The sequence below is a fragment of the Coregonus lavaretus genome (assembly GCF_964263955.1).
Source record: "Coregonus lavaretus genome assembly, chromosome: 10".
Taxonomy (NCBI): domain Eukaryota; kingdom Metazoa; phylum Chordata; class Actinopteri; order Salmoniformes; family Salmonidae; genus Coregonus; species Coregonus lavaretus.
The window spans coordinates 60,442,578-60,468,519 of record NC_139997.1 but is presented as its reverse complement, the minus strand read 5'-3'; the positions used below and the strand labels follow the sequence as shown (position 1 = coordinate 60,468,519).

Genomic DNA, 25,942 nt, shown 5'->3' with positions numbered 1-25,942 from the left:
GCTGTCAGTGTAGCTAGCTAGCATGCTAACCTTATCTAGCCAGTTCGCTAGCTAGCTATCTTGCTAACCTTATCTAGCTAGCTAATGTTATCTGTTGCTGTTTTTTTTTTAACTACACCATATTCAAAAGATTTGACGTAAGCATTGATTTAGAGAAAACTTCACCACAGATGGAAACCACTGGGATATCTTTGACTTCACCATCTATTGTTATCTCCAATGTTTTGGCATCTTCCATACATTGTGGCCGTGACTCTGTGATAGAAATAGTTAGAAATAATAATATTAAGCTCTGGTTATATGGATAACTATATAAAGATAGCTGATATGCATTTTTCTACATTATAATGGACACGGTGCAACCTTTGGCAGGCTAAGTCTGCACATGATCATGGTTCTCAAAGGGAAAGTGAAATGATAGGCTACAATGACTTTGTTCACAATCATGTTCCTTGAATTTTCTTTCATTGGTGCCTTTTCCTTATCTGAATAGACACTTATGGTTTCTAACTAATGTTACACCATTCAAAGCAGTGGAGCGTGTAGTGATGTAAAACTTTAGTGGTCAAAACCATTAATCTTAGGGCGATGGGGTAACCGAGTTTGCAAAATGCTATCATATCACGCAATTATACAACTTATAAAATGGTCATACATCTTTTTTAATACACTTGTTAAAAAATCAGTGAAAACTGACAAATTATCCAATGGCTTATGATATTTTTCTGGTAAAAAAAGTGGAGGTGCAAAAACATAAGTTTGCACCCCCTATTTTAATTTGTGGCCAAGTGGACACAAGGCTGTTTGGCTCATCTCAGTCACGAAGAGGAATACCTTTGCAGCTGTTTCTGATTAACAAACAACACCATGCTGGTGGGTGGTAACATTCAAATAAAGCCCAGCCCTGAAACAACACATTTTTGCACAAACACAAATTTGCACAACGTGGGCAGCTCGGATTTGTCACATCAAGCCCAAATATATCATACTAAAACAATGAAATATTGGCTTAAATCACTGTGTCACATCATGCACAAGCTCTGGCCAACATCTTTCAGTTCAACATTTGAATTTCTATTGGTGTGGGGGTTAAAGTAACTGGAAAATGCAGCGTTATCTCTTAACAGTACAGCACTTGATTATCACAAGCTCTTACAAAGACTATAGCCCTAATCATATGCAACCAAGGTCCTCAACTTTCATCAACATAATGATAAAACCATTTAAACTGGTACATCACTTCCACTAACGGTTGGCACAACTAATGAGCCCCAGCCACCACAGTGCCCCCACCTACAGTGAAAGTAAGGTAACCAACAACAAGTGAATTTACAACAATAACGACTTCATTAAACTGTAAAAATACTGTATTTTTACTGCAACTCAGTAGCCGGTAACTTACTGTCAAATTACAGGCAATTTTTTACAGTGTGTGCCATAAGCACAACTGAAGTATCCTATAAGTATAACTGTATAACTTGTCATTGGTTCTACGTAGAACCAGAGGGTTCTTCATGAGAGGGTTCTAAATGGAACTCAAAAGGGTTCCCTTATAGGGACAAATCAAAGGGTTCTAAGTGGCACCCAAAAGGGTTCTCCCATAGGAACAAATGACAGAATGTCTATTGGTTCTAGTCTTTTAACAATCTTTATTATACTCACAGATCCAGTTGTGAAGCGGGAAATTCAGGTCGCTGGCAACTGGGAAATTGTGAGATCCAATCCCAAGTGAGGTTCTCCCAAGTAATCAAAATGTTGCTGGTCTGCAAAACCCCACCCAGCATTATCATATTTCCCAGCATGCTCTATTGCAGTTAGATTTGTTTTAATAGTTTGTTTCAATATCTGTGTATTTGCATGTACATTGTTTGATTAATTAATAAATTAATTTATCTTATACTACACAAATATAAATAACATACATTTTTCTAAACTAATCTAAGGTGTTAGTTGAACTTATTTCACCCGTTACTGAAATGGTTGTTCCAGTTTAGATGGTTTAGGTAATCTCATTTGTCTTTGTAAACCTGGCAGTCATTCTGAATGCAGATTGTTGGTATCCACTCCAGCTGGATTTCAACAAGAATTAATCAGCACTTTATAAGTTTGTGTAATGTGACTTCATACTAATTTAGCTTTAACTTATGCTGGTCACCAGTGTCCAAAACACAGCAAAGGCTGGTAGGCCAGCAGAACCAGTTAGACCATGCTGGTTGCACCAGCTTGACTAGCATCTGACCAGCATGGACCAGCTTGAAATTTTTGCTGGTCTAAGCTGAGGGTTTTTCAGCAGGTAAGAAGAACATTTCATTGAGTTATGGTGGTCAAGCCTAAAAATAAGGTCTGTGTCTACTATCTGCGCCTAGCGCCCCTACCCTGACTGTGATGCACCCCCATATTAAAAAAAATGTCAAAGAATTTCAGACAGATTTAGAAAGAAAAGGAGGAAAAGGGCTGTTTTATAGATAGGGCAGTAAGTCATAAAGCAGCGACGAAGCTGTTTTGTACATGAGTTGTTTTCACACAATGGAAACTGAATTTGTTCAGCCCCGGCAGCCAGTCAGTCACACATAGCTCTGCAGGCATTTCCTGACATAAGGTTGGTGTTTCATCTTACAGAAGAGGAGGTGCTACAGCTGAGTCTGTTAGCACATTAACTTCCTTAATGCTCTTATCCAGAGCGACTTACAGTTACTGAGTGCATACATTTTTCATACTGGCCCCCCGTGGGAATCAAACCCACAACCCTGGCATTGCAAGCGCCATGCTCTACCAACTGAGCTACAGGAGGGCCTATGTCTAATTGTGTCTGCATCTCCTCTTCTATTTGTTATTCCATCTGTCTGTCTGTCTGGTCTAATTAGTAGTGTAGCTCACATGATCCTCCTCACCTCCCGAGTCAGTTCTCCCCGGCTCTCCTTTCCTGTATCATCACCACTGAGCTGACTAACTTCACGGCAGTAGCAGCAGACTTTGGCCCAGGGCATTCCAATTCCAGTAACTTTTTGTTGCGGAACGTCTCTTATAATAAGTCACCCTATCTGAACTGACACATCCATATTCACACATAGCCTACCCACAGCAGTGCCTCAGACAGCACTGGCAAGATAGCCTAATAAAAACAACATGAAATAGATCTCGTAAGTGTCCAAGTGTTTTGACTGATAAAGAAAATTAAGGTCCGTACAAGAATATTGCTGTGAATTATTATATATATATTTTTACACTCCTTTTGCACAGAGGAATTGGTTTAGAGTCCCAAATTACAGTATGTGGGGCCCAAGGTTATTATAGTTTTGTGTATTTATATTCGTTTTTATTTCTATTAGTTGTAGTTTCAGTTCGTTTTCAGATCCAATTGACTAGTTTCTATTTAGTTTACTTTTATAAAAAACAAAAAAAAATGTTTTTATATCATTTAGTTTCAGTTTTAGTGTTAGGAACATAAAGTAGCCTATGTGTGGGAGGCTAGGATCCATTTATGTATTTTTTTGGGGCAGTAATGCATAAGGTGATGGGTCAGGTCATAGGTCAGGTTTAAAGGTAGACTCAGCGAGATGACATAGAAGCGTGAAGTAAACAGTAGTGGTGGGTCAATTTCTGCAACAACAAGGAGCGTTGAAGCGCGAGGCTAAACTTCTCTGCTATTTTGGTCCTGTAGCTACCATGTTGTAGCAGCGTGAAGCGCACACGTGCACATGCGTAGATACTCTGTCTACTGATCTCAATGGGCGTGTTCGAGCAGATCACTTTTATCAGATGGTCACCGCATTTCAAATTGTCAGACTTGCGCCTACATGTCAACTGCAGGAACTTTAGAAAAATCATGGGATCAAAGGTCATGAAGTTTTGACTGCAGTCGACTGCATGTTTCTGCAGTTGCTGTTCACCAATTTCCTCCTGCAGCCATCGCCTGCATTGTGGAAGGCTCTAATGTCAACCAATCATTATTGTTTAACCCACGCAAACGTGAGCAAAGACATGACTGAAACAGGAACCAATTTGCCATTATGTGTACAGTGGATATATACATAAACATTTTGATATTGGAAGCTCTCTCTCACTAACTGATTGTACAATGTGAACACTGCAAATGGCGCATGGAGGAGATGGCTGCCGTTTTACGGGCTCCTAACCAATTGTGCTATTGTGTGTGTTTGTTCGCGTTATTTGTAACTTATTTTGTACATAATGTTTCTGCCACTGTCTCTTATGACCGAAAAGAGCTTCTGGGTATCAGGACAGCGATTACTCACCTCGTACTAGACAAAGATTTTTTCTTTAACGAGTCGGATGCAAAGGATTTTCTTCAGACACCCGACAAGGCCCAAATCCCCGTCATTCGCATGAGAATGAGACGGAGATATTGGGGACGTAGGTCAGTGTGCCTTGTAAGGATCCGACGGCGAGTGCGTAATCTGCCTCTACCATCAGTCCTATTAGCCAACGTACAATCATTGCATAACAAAATAGACGAACTACGATCAAGGATATCTTTGCAACGGGACATTAAAAACTGTAATATCTTATGTTTCACCGCGTCGTGGATGAACGACGACATGGATAACATACAGCTGGCGGGATATACGCTGCATCGGCAAGATAGAACAGCTGCCTCCGGTAAGACACGGGGGGGGGAAGTATTAAGGAAGTATCAAGGTTTTGCTCGCCTGAGGTAGAGTATCTCATAATAAGCTGTAGACAACACTATTTACCAAGGGAGTTTTCATCTATATTTTTTGTAAGTTTCTGTTTACCACCACAAACCGATGCTGGCAGTAAGACCGCACTCAATGAGCTGTATAAGGCCATAAGCAAACAGGAAAACGCTCATCCAGAGCCGGCGCTCCTAGTGGCCGGGGAATTTAATGCAGGGAAACTTAAATCCGTTTTACCTCATTTCTACCAACATGTTAAATGTGCAACCAGAGGAAAAAAAACTCTAGACCACCTTTACTCCACACACAGAGACGCGTACAAAGCTCTCCCTCAACCTCCATTTGGCAAATCTGACCATAACTCTATCCTCCTGATTCCTGCTTACAAACAAAAACTAAAGCAGGAAGCACCAGTGACTCGGTCAATTAAGAAGTGGTCAGATGACGCAGATGCTAAGCTACAGGACTGTTTTGCTAGCACAGACTGGAATATGTTCCGGGATTCTTCAATAAGTGCATCAATGACGTCGTCCCCAGTGACCGTACGTACATACCCCAACCAGAAGCCATGGATTACAAGCAACATCCGCACTGAGCTAATGGGTAGATCTGCCGCTTCCAAGGAGCGGGACTCTAACCCGGACGCTTATAAGAAATCCTGCTATACCCTCCGTCAAACCATCAAAAAGGCAAAGTGTCAATACAGGACTAAGATTGAATCGTACTACACCGGCTCCGATGCTCGTCGGATGTGGCAGGGCTCGCAAACTATTACAGACTACAAAGGGAAGCACAGCCGTGAGCTGCCCAGTGTCACGAGCCTACCAGACAAGCTAAATTACTTATATGCTCGCTTCGAGGCAAGCAACACTGAAGCATGCATGAGAGCATCAGCTGTACCGGAAGACTGTGGGATCACTTTCTCAGTAGCCGATGTAAGTAAGACCTTTAAACAGGTCAACATTCACAAGATCCCAGGGCCAGACGGATTACCAGGACGTGTACTCCAAGCATGTGCTGACCAACTGGCAAGTGTCTTCACTGACATTTTCAACCTGTCCCTGACTGAGTCTATAATACCAACATGTTTCAAGCAGACCACCATAGTCCCTGTGCCCAAGAACACTACCGACCCGTAGCACTCACATCTGTAGCCATGAAGTGCTTTGAAAGGCTGGTCATGGCTCACATCAACACCCCCAGAAACCCTAGACCCACTCCAATTTGCATACCGCTCCAACAGATCCACAGATGATGCAATCTCTATTGTACTCCACACTGCCCTTTCCCACCTGGACAAAAGGAGCACCTACATGAGAATGCTATTCATTGACTACAGCTCAGCGTTCAACACCATAGTGCCCTCAAAGTTCTTTACTAAGCTAAGGACCCTGGGACTAAACGCCTCCCTCTGCAACTGGATCCTGGACTTCCTGACGGGCCGCCCCCAGGTGGTAAGGGTAGGTAACAACACATATCCCACGCTAATCCTCAGGGGTGCGTGCTCAGTCCCCTCCTGTACTCCCTGTTCACCCATGACTGCATGGCCAGGCACGACTCCAACACCATCATTAAGTTTGCCGACGACACAACAGTGGTAGGCCTGATCACCAACAATGATGAGACAGCCTATAGAGAGGAGGTCAGAGACCTGGCTGTGTGGTGCCAGGAAAACAACCTCTCCCTCAACGTGATCAAGACAAAGGAGATGATTGTGGACTACAGGAAAAAAAAGAGGACTGAGCACGCCCCCATTCTCATCGACAGGGCTGTAGTGGAGCAGGTTAAGAGCTTCAAGTTCCTTGGTGTCCACATCACCTATCATGGTCCAAACACACCAAGACAGTCATGAAGAGGGCACGACAACGCCTATTCCCCCTCAGGAGACTGAAAAGATTTGGCATGGGTCCTCAGATCCTCCAAAAGTTATACAGCTGCACCATTGAGAGCATCCTGACTGGTTGCATCACTGCCTGGTATGGCAACTGCTCGGGCCTCCGACCGCAAGGCACTACAGAGGGTAGTGCATACGGCCCAGTACATCACTGGGGCCAAGCTTCCTGCCATCCAGGACCTCTATACCAGGCGGTGTCAGAGGAAGGCCTTAAAATGTGTCAAAGTCTCCAGCCAGCCTAGTCATAGACTGTTCTCTCTGCTACCGCATGGCAAGCGGTACCAGAGCACCAAGTCTAGGTCCAAAAGGCTTCTTAACAGCTTCTACCCCGAAGCCATAAGACTCCCGAACAGCTAATCAAATGGCTACCTGGACTATTTGCATTGTCCCTGTTGTATTCGGCGCATGTGAAAAATAAAATTGTATTTGATTTGATTTAATATTATATTGTGATTTGTTTGTAAATGTGTGATATGGGGGATAGATACATGTTTAATTGGACATTATAATATATCTTTTCTTTATAAACAATGGCAAAACTGCCATGTACAGTGGGGGAAAAAAGTATTTAGTCAGCCACCAATTGTGCAAGTTCTCCCACTTAAAAAGATGAGAGAGGCCTGTAATTTTCATCATAGGTACACGTCAACTATGACAGAGAAATTGAGAAAAGAAAATCCAGAAAATCACATTGTAGGATTTTTAATGAATTTATTTGCAAATTATGGTGGAAAATAAGTATTTGGTCACCAACAAACAAGCAAGATTTCTGGCTCTCAAAGACCTGTAACTTCTTCTTTAAGAGGCTCCTCTGTCCTCCACTCGTTCCCTGTATTAATGGCACCTGTTTGAACTTGTTATCAGTATAAAAGACACCTGTCCACAACCTCAAACAGTCACACTCCAAACTCCACTATGGCCAAGACCAAAGAGCTGTCAAAGGACACCAGAAACAAAATTGTAGACCTGCACCAGGCTGGGAAGACTGAATCTGCAATAGGTAAGCAGCTTGGTTTGAAGAAATCAACTGTGGGAGCAATTATTAGGAAATGGAAGACATACAAGACCACTGATAATCTCCCTCGATCTGGGGCTCCACGCAAGATCTCACCCCGTGGGGTCAAAATGATCACAAGAACAGTGAGCAAATATCCCAGAACCAGTGAATGACCTGCAGAGAGCTGGTACCAAAGTAATAAAGCCTTCCATCAGTAACACACTACGCCGCCAGGGACTCAAATCCTGCAGTGCCAGACGTGTCCCCCTGATTAAGCCAGTACATGTCCAGGCCCGTCTGAAGTTTGCTAGAGTGCATTTGGATGATCCAGAAGAGGATTGGGAGAATGTCATATGGTCAGATGAAACCAAAATATAACTTTTTGATAAAAACTCAACTCGTCATGTTTGGAGGACAAAGAATGCTGAGTTGCATCCAAAGAACACCATACCTACTGTGAAGCATGGGGGTGGAAACATCATGCTTTGGGGCTGTTTTTCTGCAAAGGGACCAGGATGACTGATCCGTGTAAAGGAAAGAATGAATGGGGCCATGTATCGTGAGATTTTGAGTGAAAACCTCCTTCCATCAGCAAGGGCATTGAAGATGAAACGTGGCTGGGTCTTTCAGCATGACAATGATCCCAAACACACCGCCCGGGCAACGAAGGAGTGGCTTCGTAAGAAGCATTTCAAGGTCCTGGAGTGGCCTAGCCAGTCTCCAGATCTCAACCCCATAGAAAATCTTTGGAGGGAGTTGAAAGTCCGTGTTGCCCAGCGACAGCCCCAAAACATCACTGCTCTAGAGGAGATCTGCATGGAGGAATGGGCCAAAATACCAGCAACAGTGTGTGAAAACCTTGTGAAGACTTACAGAAAACGTTTGACCTGTGTCATTGCCAACAAAGGGGATATAACAAAGTATTAAGAAACTTTTGTTATTGACCAAATACTTATTTTCCACCATAATTTGCAAATAAATTCATTAATAATCCTACAATGGGATTTTCTGGAAAAAAAAATCTCATTTTGTCTGTCATAGTTGACGTGTACCTATGATGAAAATTAAAGGCCTCTCTCATCTTTTTAAGTGGGAGAACTTGCACAATTTGTGGCTGACTAAATACTTTTTTTCCCCACTGTAGATCTGAGCCTTGCAGTTAGAAAACCGGTTTCAGCTGTTTTAGATGCACCTCCCCCGACTTCACTCCTCGGCTTTCGTGTACAATCGGTTGCTTTAACCTTACCACTCAAACACGCCCAATATCTTGCGGTGCTGCTCGTGGCAGCGTCATCTAGCTGAGTCTACTTTTAAATGATAAAGTCAATCTCAATGTGCTTGAAACCCCATTAGATTTTCGTTCCTCAAAAAACTAGAACTGAACATAATTCATGATGGTTTTTATTTCATTTTATTTCATTTTGGATTCAAAGATAATAGTTTCAGTATAACTTTTAGGTTTGTTAATTATTTTATTTCAGTTTACTAAATCGTTTTTTCATGATTAGTTTTAGATTCCGTTTTAGTTTACTATAATAACCTTGGTGGGGCATTTTATTTAACAAGCACAAACAAGCCGTTAAGGAATGTCTTTGGCGGACGTCGAGGAGGAGAATTCTTCTATGTCAGATCCCCAAAGCAATGCTCTTCTTATTATTCTGCAATATCCATTGGGCTCTGTTCCAGCACTCGTAACATGCTCTCATTGCTCTCTCTCTCTCTCTACTCTTCCAACCACACACTTAGAACAGTCATTCGCCCTAGTCCAGGGGCTGTATGTAACCTATCAAGCGTCTCAGAGTAATTTTAAGCTGATTTAAGATTAGTTTTGCCTTTAAGATCACAATGGATAAGATGATATGGACAGGGGGCACCTGATTCTAGATCAGCACTCCTACTCTGAAATGGTTGATACATATGGCCTCTAGTCTGAGCCCAAGCCTGCTCTCAGCTCACAGTGCTGTAGTAAAGGAAACAACTTCCTGTGCCAGCATTATGATAGCTCTTATTGAACTGGCCTAGTGCCAGAACAACTCCACTGAGCCTTATGGTACTTAAGGTACTTTTACAACTGTCTAGTCTAGTGCAGTGTCACTGTCTGCTGCTCACGTTTGACCCAAATCACTAAGTGGAGAAATAGAGCTGAGATAAGCTTTATCTGATTGACTGGATGTCTGTAAGACACCACAACAAACTCAGAGCCCTGTAGAATTGACAACAACAGGGAATTGTGTCATTGTGTCCACAAGAGTCAAGCAGTGCGTTTGGGTGCCAATAACCTGCAGTACATGCCAAATCTTTGCATGACCAACTCTGAACACACTCACTCACTGTTTGTTGTGCTTCACTTGTCATACAATATCATCATGTGCATCGACCGATAGTGTGTTTTGTTTTGTTTACTTTCAGATAAGTCTGCTATGGGGCGCTCTCTCTAGTTTTCCGACAGAGGTTCTAGAACAGGGGTGTCATTTTAGCTCAGGGGCCACATGGAGGAAAATCTATTCCCAAGTGGGCCGGACCGGAAAAATCATGGTATATATAACTTAAAAACAACAACTTCAGATTGTTTTCTTTGTTTTAATACGATCAACATACAACATAAAGCTGGAGCCTGAGGACAGTGTGTCCAAAATAGTACAAGCACAACATCACTATTAATCATAAAAAACGTCAAGTTTATTTGAAAATTCTAAAGAAAAAGAACATACAAACACACAATGCCTCAGTGATTAACAGAACTGTTTCACAGATCACAGAACTATATCAGGGTGTCATTTCTCAGGCAGAAATGTAGATAAAAATAATGAAATCCTGTTCCCCAAACAAGTGCAAGAACCACAGAGTCAAGAATAGGTTAAATATACAAATAAAATAAAATCAATTAAAAACAATAGCACATCAACATAAAAACATATAAACAAAAATCTGAAAGCGTTGCTCAAACTCCCGTAACAGTCCAGTTATTTTATCTTTGAACCGCTTCATGTCTGCCACATGTTGGGTCGCGCACACATTTTTCAGACAGGGGAAGTGAGCTGCATCACCACCGGCAAGTTGCGTCTCCCACAATGACAGCTTCAACTTGAAAGAACGTTTGCTGTCATAATACTGCGTGACAACTTTGTTGCGCCCTTGCAGCTGTTTGTTCAAGTTATTCAGGTGCTCTGTAACATCCACCATAAATGCAAGGTCCGGCATCCATTCTGCGGAATGAAATTCTAACACTGGTTTGCCCTTTTCTTCCATGAACTGTTCAATTTCTTCTCGTAAATCAAAGAAACGCCTCAGCACAGCACCTCGGCTTAACCATCTTACCTCAGTGTGGTATGAAAGCCATAGATGTGGTCTTTCTCTCTGAGAAGGCTGTCAAACTGACGGTGATTCAGGCTTCTGGATCGGATGAAATTAACAGTTTGGATGACCACCTTCATGACGTTATCCATCTTTAATGACTTGCAACACAAAGCCTCCTGGTGCAAAATACAGTGAAAAGTAAAAAAAGCACGTCCTCCATTTGCAGATTGCACTTTCTCTCTGAACTTTGTCACAACGCCTGCTTTTTTCCCGATCATTGAGGGCGCACCATCTGTAGCCAGGCTGACAGCGCGGGACCAGTCCACTCCGACCCTGTCCAGCGCGCCGACGAGTGCGGTAAAAATATCAGCTGCTGTCGTTGTATCTGTCATCGGCACCAACTCCATGAACTCCTCGGTGACTGTCAATGTGTCATCAACTCCGCGGATGAAAAAATGGCCAGTTGTGCAACATCTGTAATGTCTGTGCTTTCATCAATTGCAACCGAAAACGCAATAAATGACTTTACTTTTTGCTTCAACTGGCTGTCCAAATCCACTGAAAGATCGGAAATCCTGTCTGCAACTGTGTTTCTTGTCAGGCTGATATTTGCAAAAGCCTGCCGCTTTTCAGGGCACACAATCTCCGCTGCCTTCATCATGCATGTTTTTACAAATTCACCCTCACTAAATGGTTTTGAAGCCACTGCGATTTCATTAGCAATGAGGTAGCTAGCTTTCACTGCAGCGTCACTGATGTCTCGGCTGTGAGTAAACACAGACTGCTGTTTCTTCAGACCCGCCAACAGTTCATTCACCTTCTCTCATCTCCGCTGTCCTTGAAAGTTGTCATATTTGTCGGCATGAAGACTCACATATTGGCGACGAAGGTTATATTCTTTCAGCACTGCAACATGCTCTGAACACACCAAACATACAGCTTTCCCATTCAATTCCGTGATTAAATAGGATGACAATTTTTCTTGGAACACTCTGCACTCTGCGTCCACTTTTCTCTTTTTTGACAGAGACATATTGGGGCAATGAGGGTGCCAAAGCACATAATGTTAAAAGTAGAAGCCGTAATAAATATCGCGGGCAAAACAAAGTAGCTCATTGGCTGCACGTGCTTGACCTACTTGCTCTGCCCCGGTATAAACAGTTTGCTTGCTTAACACAATTGCTATTGCGCCATCCAGTGGACGCAATTGGAACAGCAGTTTATTTTATTTAAAAATTGCAGCGCATTTTTATACTTTACAATTTATTTATTTATTTTTTATTTATTTTTTTAATCATCTCGCGGGCCGGATTAAACCCGTTTGCGGGCCTGATCCGGCCCGCGGGCCGTACGTTTGACACCCCTGTTCTAGAACTTGTTTGTTTCGAGAGAAGAAGTCAGTAAAATGAGTGACAGAGAGGAGGGAGGCCGAAGCACGTGCTGTATCACTGGACAGGTGGGAATCTCTCCCCTCTCTTCCCTCACTCCTCTGGAATTCAAAAGTTACTGGGGTACCAAGGTTCATCGAGCAACCAGCCACATGAATGCTGACTGATAAACATTTGCACAGCCACCAGCAGAAGGGTATTTTGCTACATACACAGTGCTGTTGAGGAATATGGACAAGTATACAGAGTAATACATTACTAATATAAACAGAGGTGTTTTTGTGTTAGAGTTTAAAAGGAGTCAAACGTTCAGGATTGACACACAAACAAACCATAGCATCATGGACACTGTGTCTATAGGCTTAGTTAAATTGGGTCAAAAAGGAATATGTAAGAAAATATAGCATTTATTCTGGTTTAGAAGGGCAGTAAATGCAATGTTACGAAATAAAATGTGCATACAGTATAGGATGTGTAAATGATTTTGGGACATTTCTTTAGCAAGTCTGATGGAGAGAAACTATTCTTCAGTATTGGCTGAGCTGAGCCCATCATAACTGTATGCTGGACTGAAAAGAAGACCATAATACGATAGCCTTTCTATACCATAGAGGAACCTCAGAGCAGGGATTCTCAAACTCTTTGGGGCAGAAGACCCCTTTTGTGACAGCAAATTCATCAGGAACCCACTAATAGTGAGATAAATATAGCGTACAAGGAGTTTTACTATGACTTTGGCAGTGCATGGCTGGACAAACCAAGTTTCGGGACCTAGGAAGGAACTTTTTAAAAGCCTGCTTCTAGGCAACAGAGATTTTTTTGGGCCGTTTACAAGCTAATTTCCTGCAATTCTACACATTTTGTCATGGGGCAGAGGGAAGACTTTGCTTAAAGCTTAAAATACAGTGCATTTATGTAATAATAAAAAAAAGAAGTATAAAAACAAGAAGAGAATACAAGAAGTATTGAGTTGAAAAATGTATAATTGGTGGAGTACTGTGGATACCAATATCCCTGTGAGCCTCCCAGGCCCATGTTGCCCAGGCTTAAGACCATAAATTGTAGATTAATAATATTACATTGCATTTTATTGTATTACACCCTCTAAACGTATTCCACAGATCCCTTGCCAAAATGTGTTTTGTCTGTTGTTGTTAGTAATATTCATTTTTTTTAAATGAAATGAACCACAACAGCAGTAGTACAACTTCAGAAAAGCCTGAAGTGTTAAGCAGCAGGTTGGCTTTTCTGAAGAAATAATTATGCTACTCTATTTCTTCTCTCTCTCTCTCTGTTTATTCATTCTCTCTCTCTCTGTCTCCCTCTCTCTCGATGTCTTCTCTCTCTCTCTGACACACATGCCCACAGCTAAAGCTTAAAAGTGGATCCAAAGAAACATCCCATGACCGCATGGAACGTTGACACTGACCTGTATCAAGGGGAACGAGGGCAAATGTTCTGTTGCGGCACGGGTAGGCAGACCATGACTTGTATGTCTTGAAACACACCTCTGGAGTACCTGTCTCGCAGGTAATTCCAGGCAATCTTCCATAGCTATTTTTAGCCTGAAGAAGGGAGGGGTGCCTGACGTCAATAAGAATAACAAAACAGCCGCAAGACTGCTACGCAAAAACTTTGTAGTGGAGTGAATGAGAGGCCGTTCTAAACACACAGTTACAATTACACAGTTACCTGTGCCTGTGAGTAGGACCCCTTTCCTGTCCTTAGATGCAGCTTTGAACAACAAACCATTTATAAAGGCTTTATTGTATTACCATTTTGTTTTTTAGATGGTTTGTGAAGCACCCGAGTAGTACTTATGAATAGTTTATGAACGCTCTATAAAGCACTTATGACAAGCAAGTTGGTTCACCTATAATGGAGAAACGTCTTCTTCACTGGAAAAGATCAGCTGTGAGAAATGTGTAGACAGAATCAACTAGATAGAATAGGGGATTGTCTTGGCTCTATTCAATCTATTTCTATCTGCTATGATCAGAGTGTTTCACGTCCCTGAATACACTTCAGCTTTGAGAAACAAGTCAACTTCTCTGAAGTCGTACTGCTGCTGCTGTTGTTTACGTTGAGGTTCCCTTGAAGACAACCATCATCTCTAGTAATATAATATAATTATCAGGGTTGGGGTCAATTCGGAATTTCTGAATTTAATTCAATTCAAACAATGAATTTGAATTGAACTTGAATTGAACACACCCCACAGTAAGCATAATTTGAATTGAATTTGAATTCAAGGAAGTATAATTTAATTCCAAGCAATTCAAACCAATTCAATGTAAAACATGAAAGTCTCATTAATTTGACAAATATTTTATCGAAAGGATATGTCACTTATTAATGCAAAGAATACATATACCATTTCAAATATTTGTTTGTTTACAACTCAAAGTATTGTTCCCTTCCATACAGCAGTGTTTGATCTAACGCATTCAGAAAGTTTTCAGACCCTTTTACTTTTTCCACATTTTGTCACGTTACAGCCTTATTCTAAAATAGATTAAATATTTTTTCCCCTCATCAATCTACACACAATATCCTATAATGACAAAGCAAAAACTGGTTTTCAGAAATTTTTGCAAATGTATTAAACTTAAAAAACTGAAATATCACATTTACATAAGTATTCAGACCCTTTACTCAGTACTTTGTTGAAGCACCTTTGGCAGTGATTACAGCCTCAAGTCTTCTTGGGTTCCCGAGTGGCGCAGTGGTCTAAGGCACTTAGCATCTCAGTGCTTGAGGTGTCATTACAGACCTCCTGGTTCGATTCCAGGCTGTATCACAACCGGCCGTGATTAGGAGTCCCATAGGGCAGCGCACAATTGGCCTGGTGTAGGCCATCATTTTAAATAAGAATTTGTTCTTAACTGACATGTCTAGTTAAATAAAATAAAAATTACTAAGTGATGCTACAAGCTTGGTACACCTGTATTTGGGGAGTTTCTCCCATTCTTCTCTGCAGATCCTCTCAAGCTCTGTCAAGTTGGATGGAGAGTGTCGCTGACAGCTATTTTATGGTCTCTCCAGAGATGTTTGATCGGGTTCAAGTCAAATCAAATCAAATCCGGGCACTGGCTGGGCCACTAAAGGACATTCAGAGACTTGTTCCGAAGCCACTACTGCGTTGTCTTGGCTGTGTGCTTAGGGTCGTCGTCCTGTTGGAAGGTGAACCTCGCCCCAGTCTGAGGTCCTGAGTGCTCTGGAGCAGGTTTTCATCTAGGATATCTCTGTTCTTTGCTCCGTTCATCTTTCCCTCGATTCTGACTAGTCTCCCAGTCACTGCCGCTGAAAAACATCCCCACAGCATGATGCTGCCAACACCATGCTTCCGTCTGGCCACTCTGATTGGTGGAGTGCTGCAGAGATGGTTGTCCATCTGCACAGAGTAACTCTAGAGCTCTGTCAGAGTGACCATCGGGATCTTGATCACCTCCCTGACCAAGGCCCTTCTCCTCCGATTGCTCAGTTTGGCCGGGCGGCCAGCTCTAGGAAGAGTCTTGGTGGTTCTAAACTTATTCCACTTAAGAATGATGGAGGCCACTGTGTTCTTGGGGACCTTCAATGCTGTAGAAATGTTTTGGTACCCTTCCCCAGATCTGTGCCTCGACACAATCCTGTCTCAGAGCTCTACAGACAATTCCTTCGACCTCATGGCTTGGTTTTTGCTCTAACATGCACTGTCAATTTTGGGACCTTATATAGACAGGTGTGTGCCTTTCCAAATCATGTCCAATCAATTGAATTTACCATAGGTGGACTCCAATCAAGTTGAAGAAACATCTCAAGGATGATCAATGGAAACAGGATGCACCTGAGCTCAATTTAGAGTATCATAGCAAAGGGTCTGATTACTTATGTAAATAAAGTATTTCTGTTTTTTATTTGTAATACATTTGCTAAAATTTCAAAAAACCTGTTTTCGCTTTTTCATAATCGAATATTGTGTGTAGATTGATCAGGGAAAACATTAATTTAATCCATTTTAGAATAAGGCTGTAACGTATATATTTAAAAACATTTAGTGAATTATCAATTATTATAGACAACTGAACCCACAACATGATCTTAGAATGTTGCCAGACCACTGTAATTATTTAAAATTGTTTTAGGAGAATTACTTTTAAAAATGACCTTATGCTACATGGTATTGGTAACCATACATGATGTCAAAATAAACATTACTATGGTGATAAATAAGTCATTTGAATTTCATTGAATTTAATTGAATAAAAAATGCAACTTCCTTAAAATGCAAACCTCTTAGACGTAAAGTCCCCTGTTTTGGGGACCTGCGTGGTTTTGGTACCAGTTCTGACCTACATTTTTGCTTAAAAATTGATATGTGAACACCATAGTTCGAAATGGATTGCATTGAGCGGTAGCCCTGATTCTCACGGACACAGGAGTATGTCTCTTCTGCCTGTGTGAAGCAGGATGTGAAATTTGACACCACTTGAAGCTGGGATGTCCCTACTACCATTTCATTCGCTCTTCGGACTGTCCCATCAACTCCTGGCTGAAACCTACGTCACAGCCACTAACAACACATATGCCTGGAATCGTTACATCGTAGCGCAGCATCTTAGAGTGGTTTCGTCGCTGTAGCACATTCAGGGAACCATTTTTTGCCAGTAATCTAAAATAATTCATCGATTTTAAACAAAAAACACTTTCTGTTTGTCATAGACGAACAAGATTAATATGAGATGGAAGATGAGTTCAGGCCCCCGAGTGGCGCAGCGGTCTAAGGCACTGCATCGCAGTGCTAGAGGCGTCACTACAGGCCCGGGTTCGGTCCCGGGCTGTATCACCAACGGCCGTGATCGGGAGTCCCATATGGCGGCGCACAATTGGCCCAGTGTCGTCAGGGTTAGGGGAGGGTTTGGCCAGAGGGGGCTTTACTTGGCTCATCGCGCTCTAGCAACTCTGTGGCGGGCCGGGCGCCTGCAGGCTGACCTCGGTCGTCAAGTGAACAGTGTTTCCTCTGACACATTGGTGCGGCTGGCTTCCGGGTTAAGCGGGTGGGTGTTAAGAAGTGCTGTTTGGCGGGTCATGTTTTGGAGGACGCATTACTCCACCTTCGCCGCCCGTTGGGGTGTTGCAGGCTTATTAATTGAAAACCTAAAATAAGAAAGATGACTTCAGGAAGCCAAGCTCTGTGAGACGTTTACAGCGATGGACAATTTAGTTAACCATTATGGGAAACCAGAGAGCCATGAAGCAGGAAGAATGCTATTGATCCATGGTCAGGCTGGTCTAATCCGCACCTCTTGATCTGTGATTCCTAGTAGCAGTCACCAGACACAACGAGGCCCCACAAGACTTAATACTTCAAACTGATCATTAAATCACACGACAAACTGTGACCTCACAGCCAAGTGTGAGTGTACGGGGCATGTTAGCAGGACTTACGTTACAGGGAGGTCCGATTACTTCTCTCAGATTAACGTGATGGCAGGGCAGGCAGCTCATTGGAAATACCTCCTGGTAATAATCGCAATGGCTGTGTCCCAAATTACACCTTATTCCCTATGTAGTGCAATGCTTAGGACCAGGGCCCATTTGGGATGCATTCTCAGATTGTGACAGCAGGCAGCTCACTGAAAAAGGAAAGTTTTAGGTGTAGTTTTAGGTGCTGCTTTAGGCTTACACTGAAAGGTTGCTAGTTCAAATTCCTAAGCCGACTCGGTGAAAAGTCTGTTGATCTGCCCTTGAGCAAGGCACTTAACCCTAATTGCTCCAGGGTTGCTGCCAATAATGGCTGATCCCTGGCTTTGACCCCACTATCTGGGGGAGTGGGATATGTTAAAAAAACTTGTACATGTGTGAAACAGGAAAAATATAAGCACCCCGTACAGCACGTGTCAAAGTCATTCTGCTGAGTGTCTGTGAATTTTCATTCCTCCCTTTTACTGGATTGATGAATTAAGGTCGCTGTATCCTCCTGACCTTCATCAGAGGAATGGACAGATAATCATCAGATCGAAGGCACAACACTTGGCCTGACATACGCAGACAGCCGGTCAGAGATGAGAGGATTTGTTTACATTTCTTACAATATCAGTGTTCAAATGAAAGCCAGGTTTGATCATTTTTTATCACTTTGTCACCGAGAGGTTCAACCTGAAAAGACAGACGAATGCATTTTTCTTTGCGGGTTAGGCTACTCTTATCGTTTTATGCATGGCTTTCTCCCAATCAAACAGTGAATGTAACGGAGTTTGATCTCAAAAAGTTGTTTTAATAGCCTAGAAAATGTAAGGTAGCCAGGGGACTAATAACTAGAGAAAACAAACAATATCAATAGCCTATAGAAACATTTTATGACAAGTTTAATCAAGTTTAGGCTTATTAATGATCCATGCAGGATGGGAAAATCCCTCCAAGCAAGGTTGAAAACCGAATGGTCAATAACCTATCCTCCTACTAGGCCTATCATAAAAGCTTTAAGGCAAGTTAAAGTTATTAACAGTAGCTTATTTCCCAAATATTCTAGCCTAGGAAGGTGTTGTCCAAACGTTGCCGCTTTAAAAAATAACAAGGATGAAAGTATATAGCCTAAGCCTGGGGTGGCAGGTAGCTTAGTGGGTAAGAGCCTTGTGCCAGTAACCGAAAGGTCGCTGGTTCTAATCCCAGAACCGACTGTTGATGTGCCCTTAAGCAAGGCACTTAACCCTAATTGATCTGGATAAGAGCTTCTGCTAAAATGTAAATGCATAGGCTATTCTCAATTGTGAATGAACATGAGAATAGACAACATGCATTTGATTTATCAAGCTAGAATTTTGTTTTGATGATACTTTGACGTTTTAAACGTCATTTTTCAGTCATTTTGATTGTTGATATGGACATTTCGTTAAAACCTTATTTATTATATATGTGTGTGTAATAATATTTCACAGAATATTATTATTGTGTGTGTGTGTGTGTGTGTGTGTGTGTGTGTGTGTGTGTGTGTGTGCAAGGTGCATTGGACAAATTGTAAATCCATTCTGAAAGGCTATAGATGGTTTAGCTGACAATGTCACGAAAATTATGCGCATGTTTCAATGGGGCAGAAGTCTGTGTGTTGTTGTGATTCTGGATGGCCAGATAGCTAGCAACAATGACAAGAAACTGCCATGTGAGGAATCGTAGGTGGCTTGTTTAAGCTAGTTTCATCTTGTTCTTGATTCCATGTCTTTTGTCTTTTGAGGTGTTTTGACTGATTTATTTAGCATGCCAATGCTAATATGGCTAAAATGTGATAGCTAGCTAACCAACAACTGTAACAATGTATTTGAAAGACAACAAGTGTTCATTGTGCAAATGTATTTATGTTTTCAATAAACATTGGAGACTAAATATAATGTATATGTTGTCAACAATTTAAGCCAACCCTGTCTGTTTAACCCCATAGTTGCGCACATGTCGGTTTTGTTTCTAAACAACCAACCCATCTGTTTGCGTTACAAACTGGTGGGATCAAATGTGTCCATATACAGAGCATTCAGAAATGATTCAGACCCCTTGACTTTCTCCACATTATGTTACGTTACAGCCTTATTCTAAAATGGATTAAATTCATATTTTTTCTCATCAATCTACACACAATACCCCATAATGACAACGTGAAAACAAGTTTTTAGAAATGTTTGCAAATGAATTACAAATAAAAAAACAGAAATACCTTATTTAAGTACATTTCAGATCCTTTGCGATTAGCCTCGAAATTGGGCTCAGGTGCATCCTGTTTACATTGATCAACTTGATTGGAGTCCACCTGTGGTAAATTCAATTGATTGGACATGATTTGGAAAGGCACACACCTGTCTATATAAGGTCCCACAGTTGACAGTGCATGTCAGAGCAAAAACCAAGCCATGAGGTCAAAGGAATTATCCATAGATCTGGGGAAGGGTACCAAAACATTTATGCAGTATTGAAGGTCCCCAAGAACACAGTGGCCTCCATCCTTCTTAAATGGAAGAAGTTTGGAACCACCAACACTCTTCCTAGAGCTGGCCACCCGGCCAAACTGAGCAATCGGGGGAGAAGGGCCTTGGTCAGGGAGATGACCAAGAACCTGATGGTCACTCTGACAGAGCTCCAGAGTTCCTCTGTGGAGATGGGAGAACCTTCCAGAAGGACAACCATCTCTGCAGCACTCCACCAATCAGGCCTTTATGGTAGAGTGGCCAGACGGAAGCAACTCCTCAGTAAAAGGCACATGAAAGCTTGTTTGGAGTTCGCCAAAAGGCACCTAAAGCATTCTCAGACCTTGAGAAACAACATTCTCTGGTATGATGAAACCAAGATTGAACATTTTGGCCTGAATGCCAGGCGTCACGTCTGGAGGAAACCTGGCACCATCCCTACGGTGAAGCATGGTGGTGGCAGCATCGTGCTGTGGCGATGATTTTCAGCGGCAGTGGGGTATTGTGTGTAGATTGATGAGGGGAAAAAAGTATTTAATCCATTTTAGAATAAGGCTGTAACATAACAAAATGTGGAAAAAGTCAAGAGGTCTGAATACTTTCTGAATGCACTGTATTGATATCTTAGTGCCACCTATTGAGGGGGGTGGTGCACAGATTATACATTTTTTGCCTGCCCTACAGAGGGCTATATTGGTCCGCTAATAGAGGACTAGTAAAGGCCCAGTGCACCACTTTTGTAAAAAATTAAAAAAAAACAATAAAAAAAACAACGATTAATAATAACTATTCATAATCAAATTAATGATGATTTTTCAGGGGGTGCTGCAGCACCCTCAGCACCCCTACTTCCCGCGGCTATGGCTACATTGGTCTCTGGCTGAGCTGAGTTGAGCAGTGTGTCATTTTGTTGGATGATATGAAATATATCGCCATCAGAGCACTTGTATAGCTTGGCTACATTGGTATTTACATTTTGGTGATTTTTTTTTGTCAATTTAGGTTAATAGCCTATGTCAATCTGGTTGTTGAAGCTATGTGTTGTATGGTGAACTTGGGCTTCATCAAGGTTTATTTGTGAGTAAATCTGGCTTTGATAAAATAGACAATGCCTACCCAGCCACCGACCTCACCGCACGTCACTAGGTGAGACCACGGCACCACGCACAGTACACAAGCAACAGGTGAAGGCAATATCAGCCATCCTTCGTAATTAAACAAAATGTGGTTCTTGTTTTTTATCACTGCTCCATGATCCCCAAATACCCCTATCTATCCATGATGCTGCACTGCAGGACATTGTGGCACACAGTGAATTAATGAAGTGGGCCATTCTATGCATTAAACCTCATAATGTAATTGACTTGAAAATTAAACACGGTATAATTTCATAACGAGTTGGTTATAAAATAAGCCTACATAATGTTATATAGACATCACGTAAGAACTGATCATTAGTGCTTACCTTCCAACCTGCGGAGCTATTACTGTCTCCTTTATCCTTAAAATAAGGCACGCTCTTCACCATCCAGTCATAGATCTGAGACAAGGTGAGTCGCTTCTCTGGTGAGCTCTCTATCGCCTTGGTGATGAGGTCCGCATAGGACATATTCCCCCAGGCGTTCCGACGCGCGGAGCTACTTTTTCTCTGCACGGCAGCGGCGGCAGCCACCGAATTCGACCCAACGGAGGATGAGACCGGGGGCACCTGTTGCTGGTGCGGCAGCTGAGGGCACCGGTGCTGCTGCTGCTGTAACTGCTGTGGATGTTGTTGTTCCTGCTGCCGGTGAATGCAGTTCCCCTGGCACTGAAAATCATTGCACAAAACGAGCGGTTTCTGATCCTCCGGGTAGTCCTCTGACTCTTCTAACAAACTGAAGTTACTGATGTATTCTACAGGCTCCTGCTTGACTGAAGGCGCCGGTGAAGATGTGTTTGAGGAGACCGGTTCGATTAACTCCGGTCGAGGCAGAGGCCAGGTGCATGACCGGGGACGGGAGAGCGGCTCGAAATCCGGGTCTATATCAACCAACTGTTGCGGCGGCGGTAATTCTGCCATCTCTAAAGCAAACTGACAAATACCTCAACTGTCACATAAAGACACTCAACGAATCGTCCCGTCCAGGCACCAAATATAAAATTGTAGAACGCGTCGTCACTTCTTCATGAACTCTAATAGAAGGCACTAGTTGATAACCGGTTGTTTGCGATGATGGAATAAAAAAGAAAACTCATTCTGGATGTCCTTTATCTAAAACTGCGCGGTTACAGGCAAAGTGTATCTGTGTTCTGTTCGTAGCATGTCTATCACGCCTGACTGTCGTTGTCTACTGTCAATCACGGTTCTATTACATTTGTAAATCCTACGAAGTCAACTGGTAACACCCACTAAGACCTTGAGTGACAGTCAGCGGCCACCAATGGTATGTGTATAAGGTAAACAGGACTTGGCTTTGACAAAATGCATGTTTCTGTTCTTATTCTAACGTGAACAATATTTCCCACCCTGAAAACAGGGGCCAGGGCAATGAGTTAAAACGTTTAAACATGGAAAATGTTGAAGGAAGTGCAAGCGGGTTAGAACAATGTGTTTCGAGTTATGTCTGTCAACATTTTATTTTGCCTACTTCTTAGGGGAGAGTTGTCTGGCGTGTCAGTGTTATTAAGTATAGGCCTAAGCTACTTTATAAAATGTTGGACAAGCCTTGGGTTTATAAAAGATCTGCAGAGAAGAATGGGAGAAACTCACCAAATACAGGTGTGCCAAGCTTGTAGTGTCATACACAAGAAGACTCAAGGCTGTAATCACTGCTAAAGGTGCTTCAACAAAGTACTGAATAAAGGGTCTGAATACTTATTTATATGTAATTTTTCAGTTTTTTATTTTCAATACATTTGCTACAATTTCTAAAAACCTTTTGATTTGTCATTATGGGGTATTGTGTGTAGATTGATGAGGAAAAAACAACAATTTAATCAATTTTAGAATAAGGCTGTAACAAAACAAAATGTGGAAAAAGTTAAGGGGTCTGAATACTTTCTGAATGGACTCAGTTTATTAGGTAAACCACCCCATTCACGAAAATGAACATTAGAATGGGCAAAACGAGTGACCTAAGCAACTTTAAGCATGGTATGATCGTCGGTGCCAGGCGCGCTGGTTCCAGAATCTCAGAAACAGCCGGCCTCCTGAGCTTTTCATGCACAACAGTGTCTATTGTTTACCAGGAATGGAGAGACAAACAAAAAAACATCCCGTCAGTGGCAGTCCTGTGGGCGAAAACAGCTCATTGATGAGATCGAAGAAGAATGGCAAGAATCGTGCAAGCTAACAGGCGGGCCACAAACAGGCAAATAACAACGCAGTAAAACAGTGTTGTGCTGAACAGTATCTTAGAATGCACAACTCGTCGGTCCTTGTCACTGATGGGCTATTGCAGCAAACGACCACACCTGGTTCCACTCCTATCAGCTAGAAACAAGAAGAAGTGGCTCCATTGAGCCCGCGATCACCAACACTGGACAATTGAGGAGTGGAAAAAAGTTGCCTGCTCCGACAAATCCCGGTTCCTGTTGCATCAGGATTTGGCGAAAGAAGCATGAGTCCATGGCCCCATCCTGCTTGGTGTCAACGGCACAGGCTGGTGGCGGTGGCGTAATGGTGTAGGGAATTTTTTCCTGGCACATGTTAGGTCCCTTGATACCGATTGAGCAACATTTCTATGCCCTAAAGAATTCAGGCTGTTCTGGAGTCAGTGGGTTCCGACCCGGTACTAGATGGGTGTACCTAATAAACTGGAGTTCAGGGCCCCTGGGCACATGCCCTCCATTCCTGGTCGGTAATTTGACCATGATTACCTCAAGTTTAGATAGCTGGCTAGACTAATTTACCAATCCCCTTAAAAATTGTGAGTGACAATTGAGTGAGTGTCATTGACTGACATAACAAAAGGAAAACTGCGGGTGCACAACCAAATTTCGAAACGGCACCTTGTGTATTCTACTATTCTGACTTTCAATAGTACATTTTATTGATAGGACATGATTTGGAAAGCACACACCTGTTTATATAAGGTCCCACAGTTGACAGTGCATATCAGAGCAAAAACCAAGCCATGAGGTCGAAGGAATTGTCTGACAGGACAACAACCCTAAGCACACAGCCAAGACAATGCAGGAGTGGCTTCGGGACAAGTCTCCGAATGTCCTTGAGTGGCCAAGCCAGAGCCCGGACTTGAACCCGATCGAACATCTCTGGAGAGACCTGACAGAGCTTGAGAGGATCTGCAGAGAAGAATTGGAGAAACTCCCCAAATACAGGTGTGCCATACTTGTAGTGTCATACCCAAGAAGACTCAAGGCTGTAATTGCTGCCAAAGGTGCTTCAACAAAGTACTGAGTAAAAGGGTCTGGATACTTATGTAAATGTAATATACAGTGGGGGAAAAAAGTATTTAGTCAGCCACCAATTGTGCAAGTTCTCCCACTTAAAAAGATGAGAGAGGCCTGTCATTTTCATCATAGGTACACGTCAACTATGCCAGACAAAATGAGAAAAAAAAATCCAGAAAATCACATTATAGGATTTTTAATGAATTTATTTGCAAATTATGGTGGAAAATAAGTATTTGGTCACCTACAAACAAGCAAGATTTCTGGCTCTCACATATTTATATATATATATATATATATATATATATATATATATATATATATATATATATATATATTAGCAACAATTTCTAAGAAAATGTGGAAAAAGTTAAGGGGTCTGAATACTTTCCGAAGGCACTGTATATGTTCACATCACATTCATGAGCCCTAACATAAGTCACACACCTGTCGCTAAAGTACATAATCAGTTATTCCTGTCATACACTCTAAAAAATGCTGGATTAAACCCAACCTAGCGCTGGGTAAAAACAACCCAGCGCTGGCTAAAGAGTGGACAGAACACATGTTGGGTTATTTTTGACCCAGCCAGTTGGGTCTCTTAGTTGGGTTATTGACCTATGATCCACCGGGTCAGTTCAGAAGAACTGGAGGAGTGGCTTAGTCTGTTAAAGATTCTTATGACATTGCCAGCAGTCAGATTTTAGGTCGATTTCCAAAAAGACAAGCCCTGTAGCTTTTTAATGATATGTCACTTTCTATTTTCACCCAAAACAACCGCTCAGAGTTTAATACGTTAGTAGGGCCATGGCTTTCAGATAGTTCTGTTTGGCCACCCGTGAGATTAAATGTCATTCCGGTTAATTTGTTCTGTTGTATTGTCAACACATGTAAAGGTTGAGCACTGACACTTTTGTAGCTTAATGAGGCTTACTTACCCAAGTTGATTTTCTCAAGTGCCTATGCGTATCCCAATGTTGGGATAGTTACAGCTTTATATTTAAGCTGTTTATTTTTGGATGCAGATGTGTAGACATTCACAGAAGTAGCAACAGCATAACACAATTCTCGTCCAAATCGGAAAATGTAGGCTACATTACTCTGAGGAACGAGTGAGCTAACACAAGCTGTCATATCTAGCTAACGCTCGGCTGACAGAAACCATCTGAATAAGCTAATAGCAATTACTATTTACAATTCATCACAAGGTGGAGCTCACCAGTGATCGAAATAATTGAGTAAAACACTTTCTAAAAGTCTAAAGTAATCCGACGGTGGGTAGAGTTTGTGCACGCCGCCATGTTTGTTTTTCCGCATCAACCAAAGATAACGCGAGGTGACAAGATGAGTTGGGTATGTTTGCAGTATGCATATTTAAGGCG

General features: G+C 42.1%; 1 protein-coding gene across 1 annotated transcript in view; it reads right to left on the bottom strand.

The window, feature by feature from the left end:
- LOC311135625 (forkhead box protein O1-A-like) overlaps positions 1–22,449 on the bottom strand; it is a 90,328-nt gene extending 67,879 nt beyond the window's left edge. The window contains exon 1 of the mRNA XM_084169655.1: positions 21,634–22,449. Coding sequence (XP_084025781.1) covers positions 21,634–22,227 — 594 coding nt within the window. The 5' untranslated portion in view covers positions 22,228–22,449. The remainder of the gene's footprint in view (positions 1–21,633) is intronic.
- Between the last annotated feature and the right edge of the window lie 3,493 nt (positions 22,450–25,942).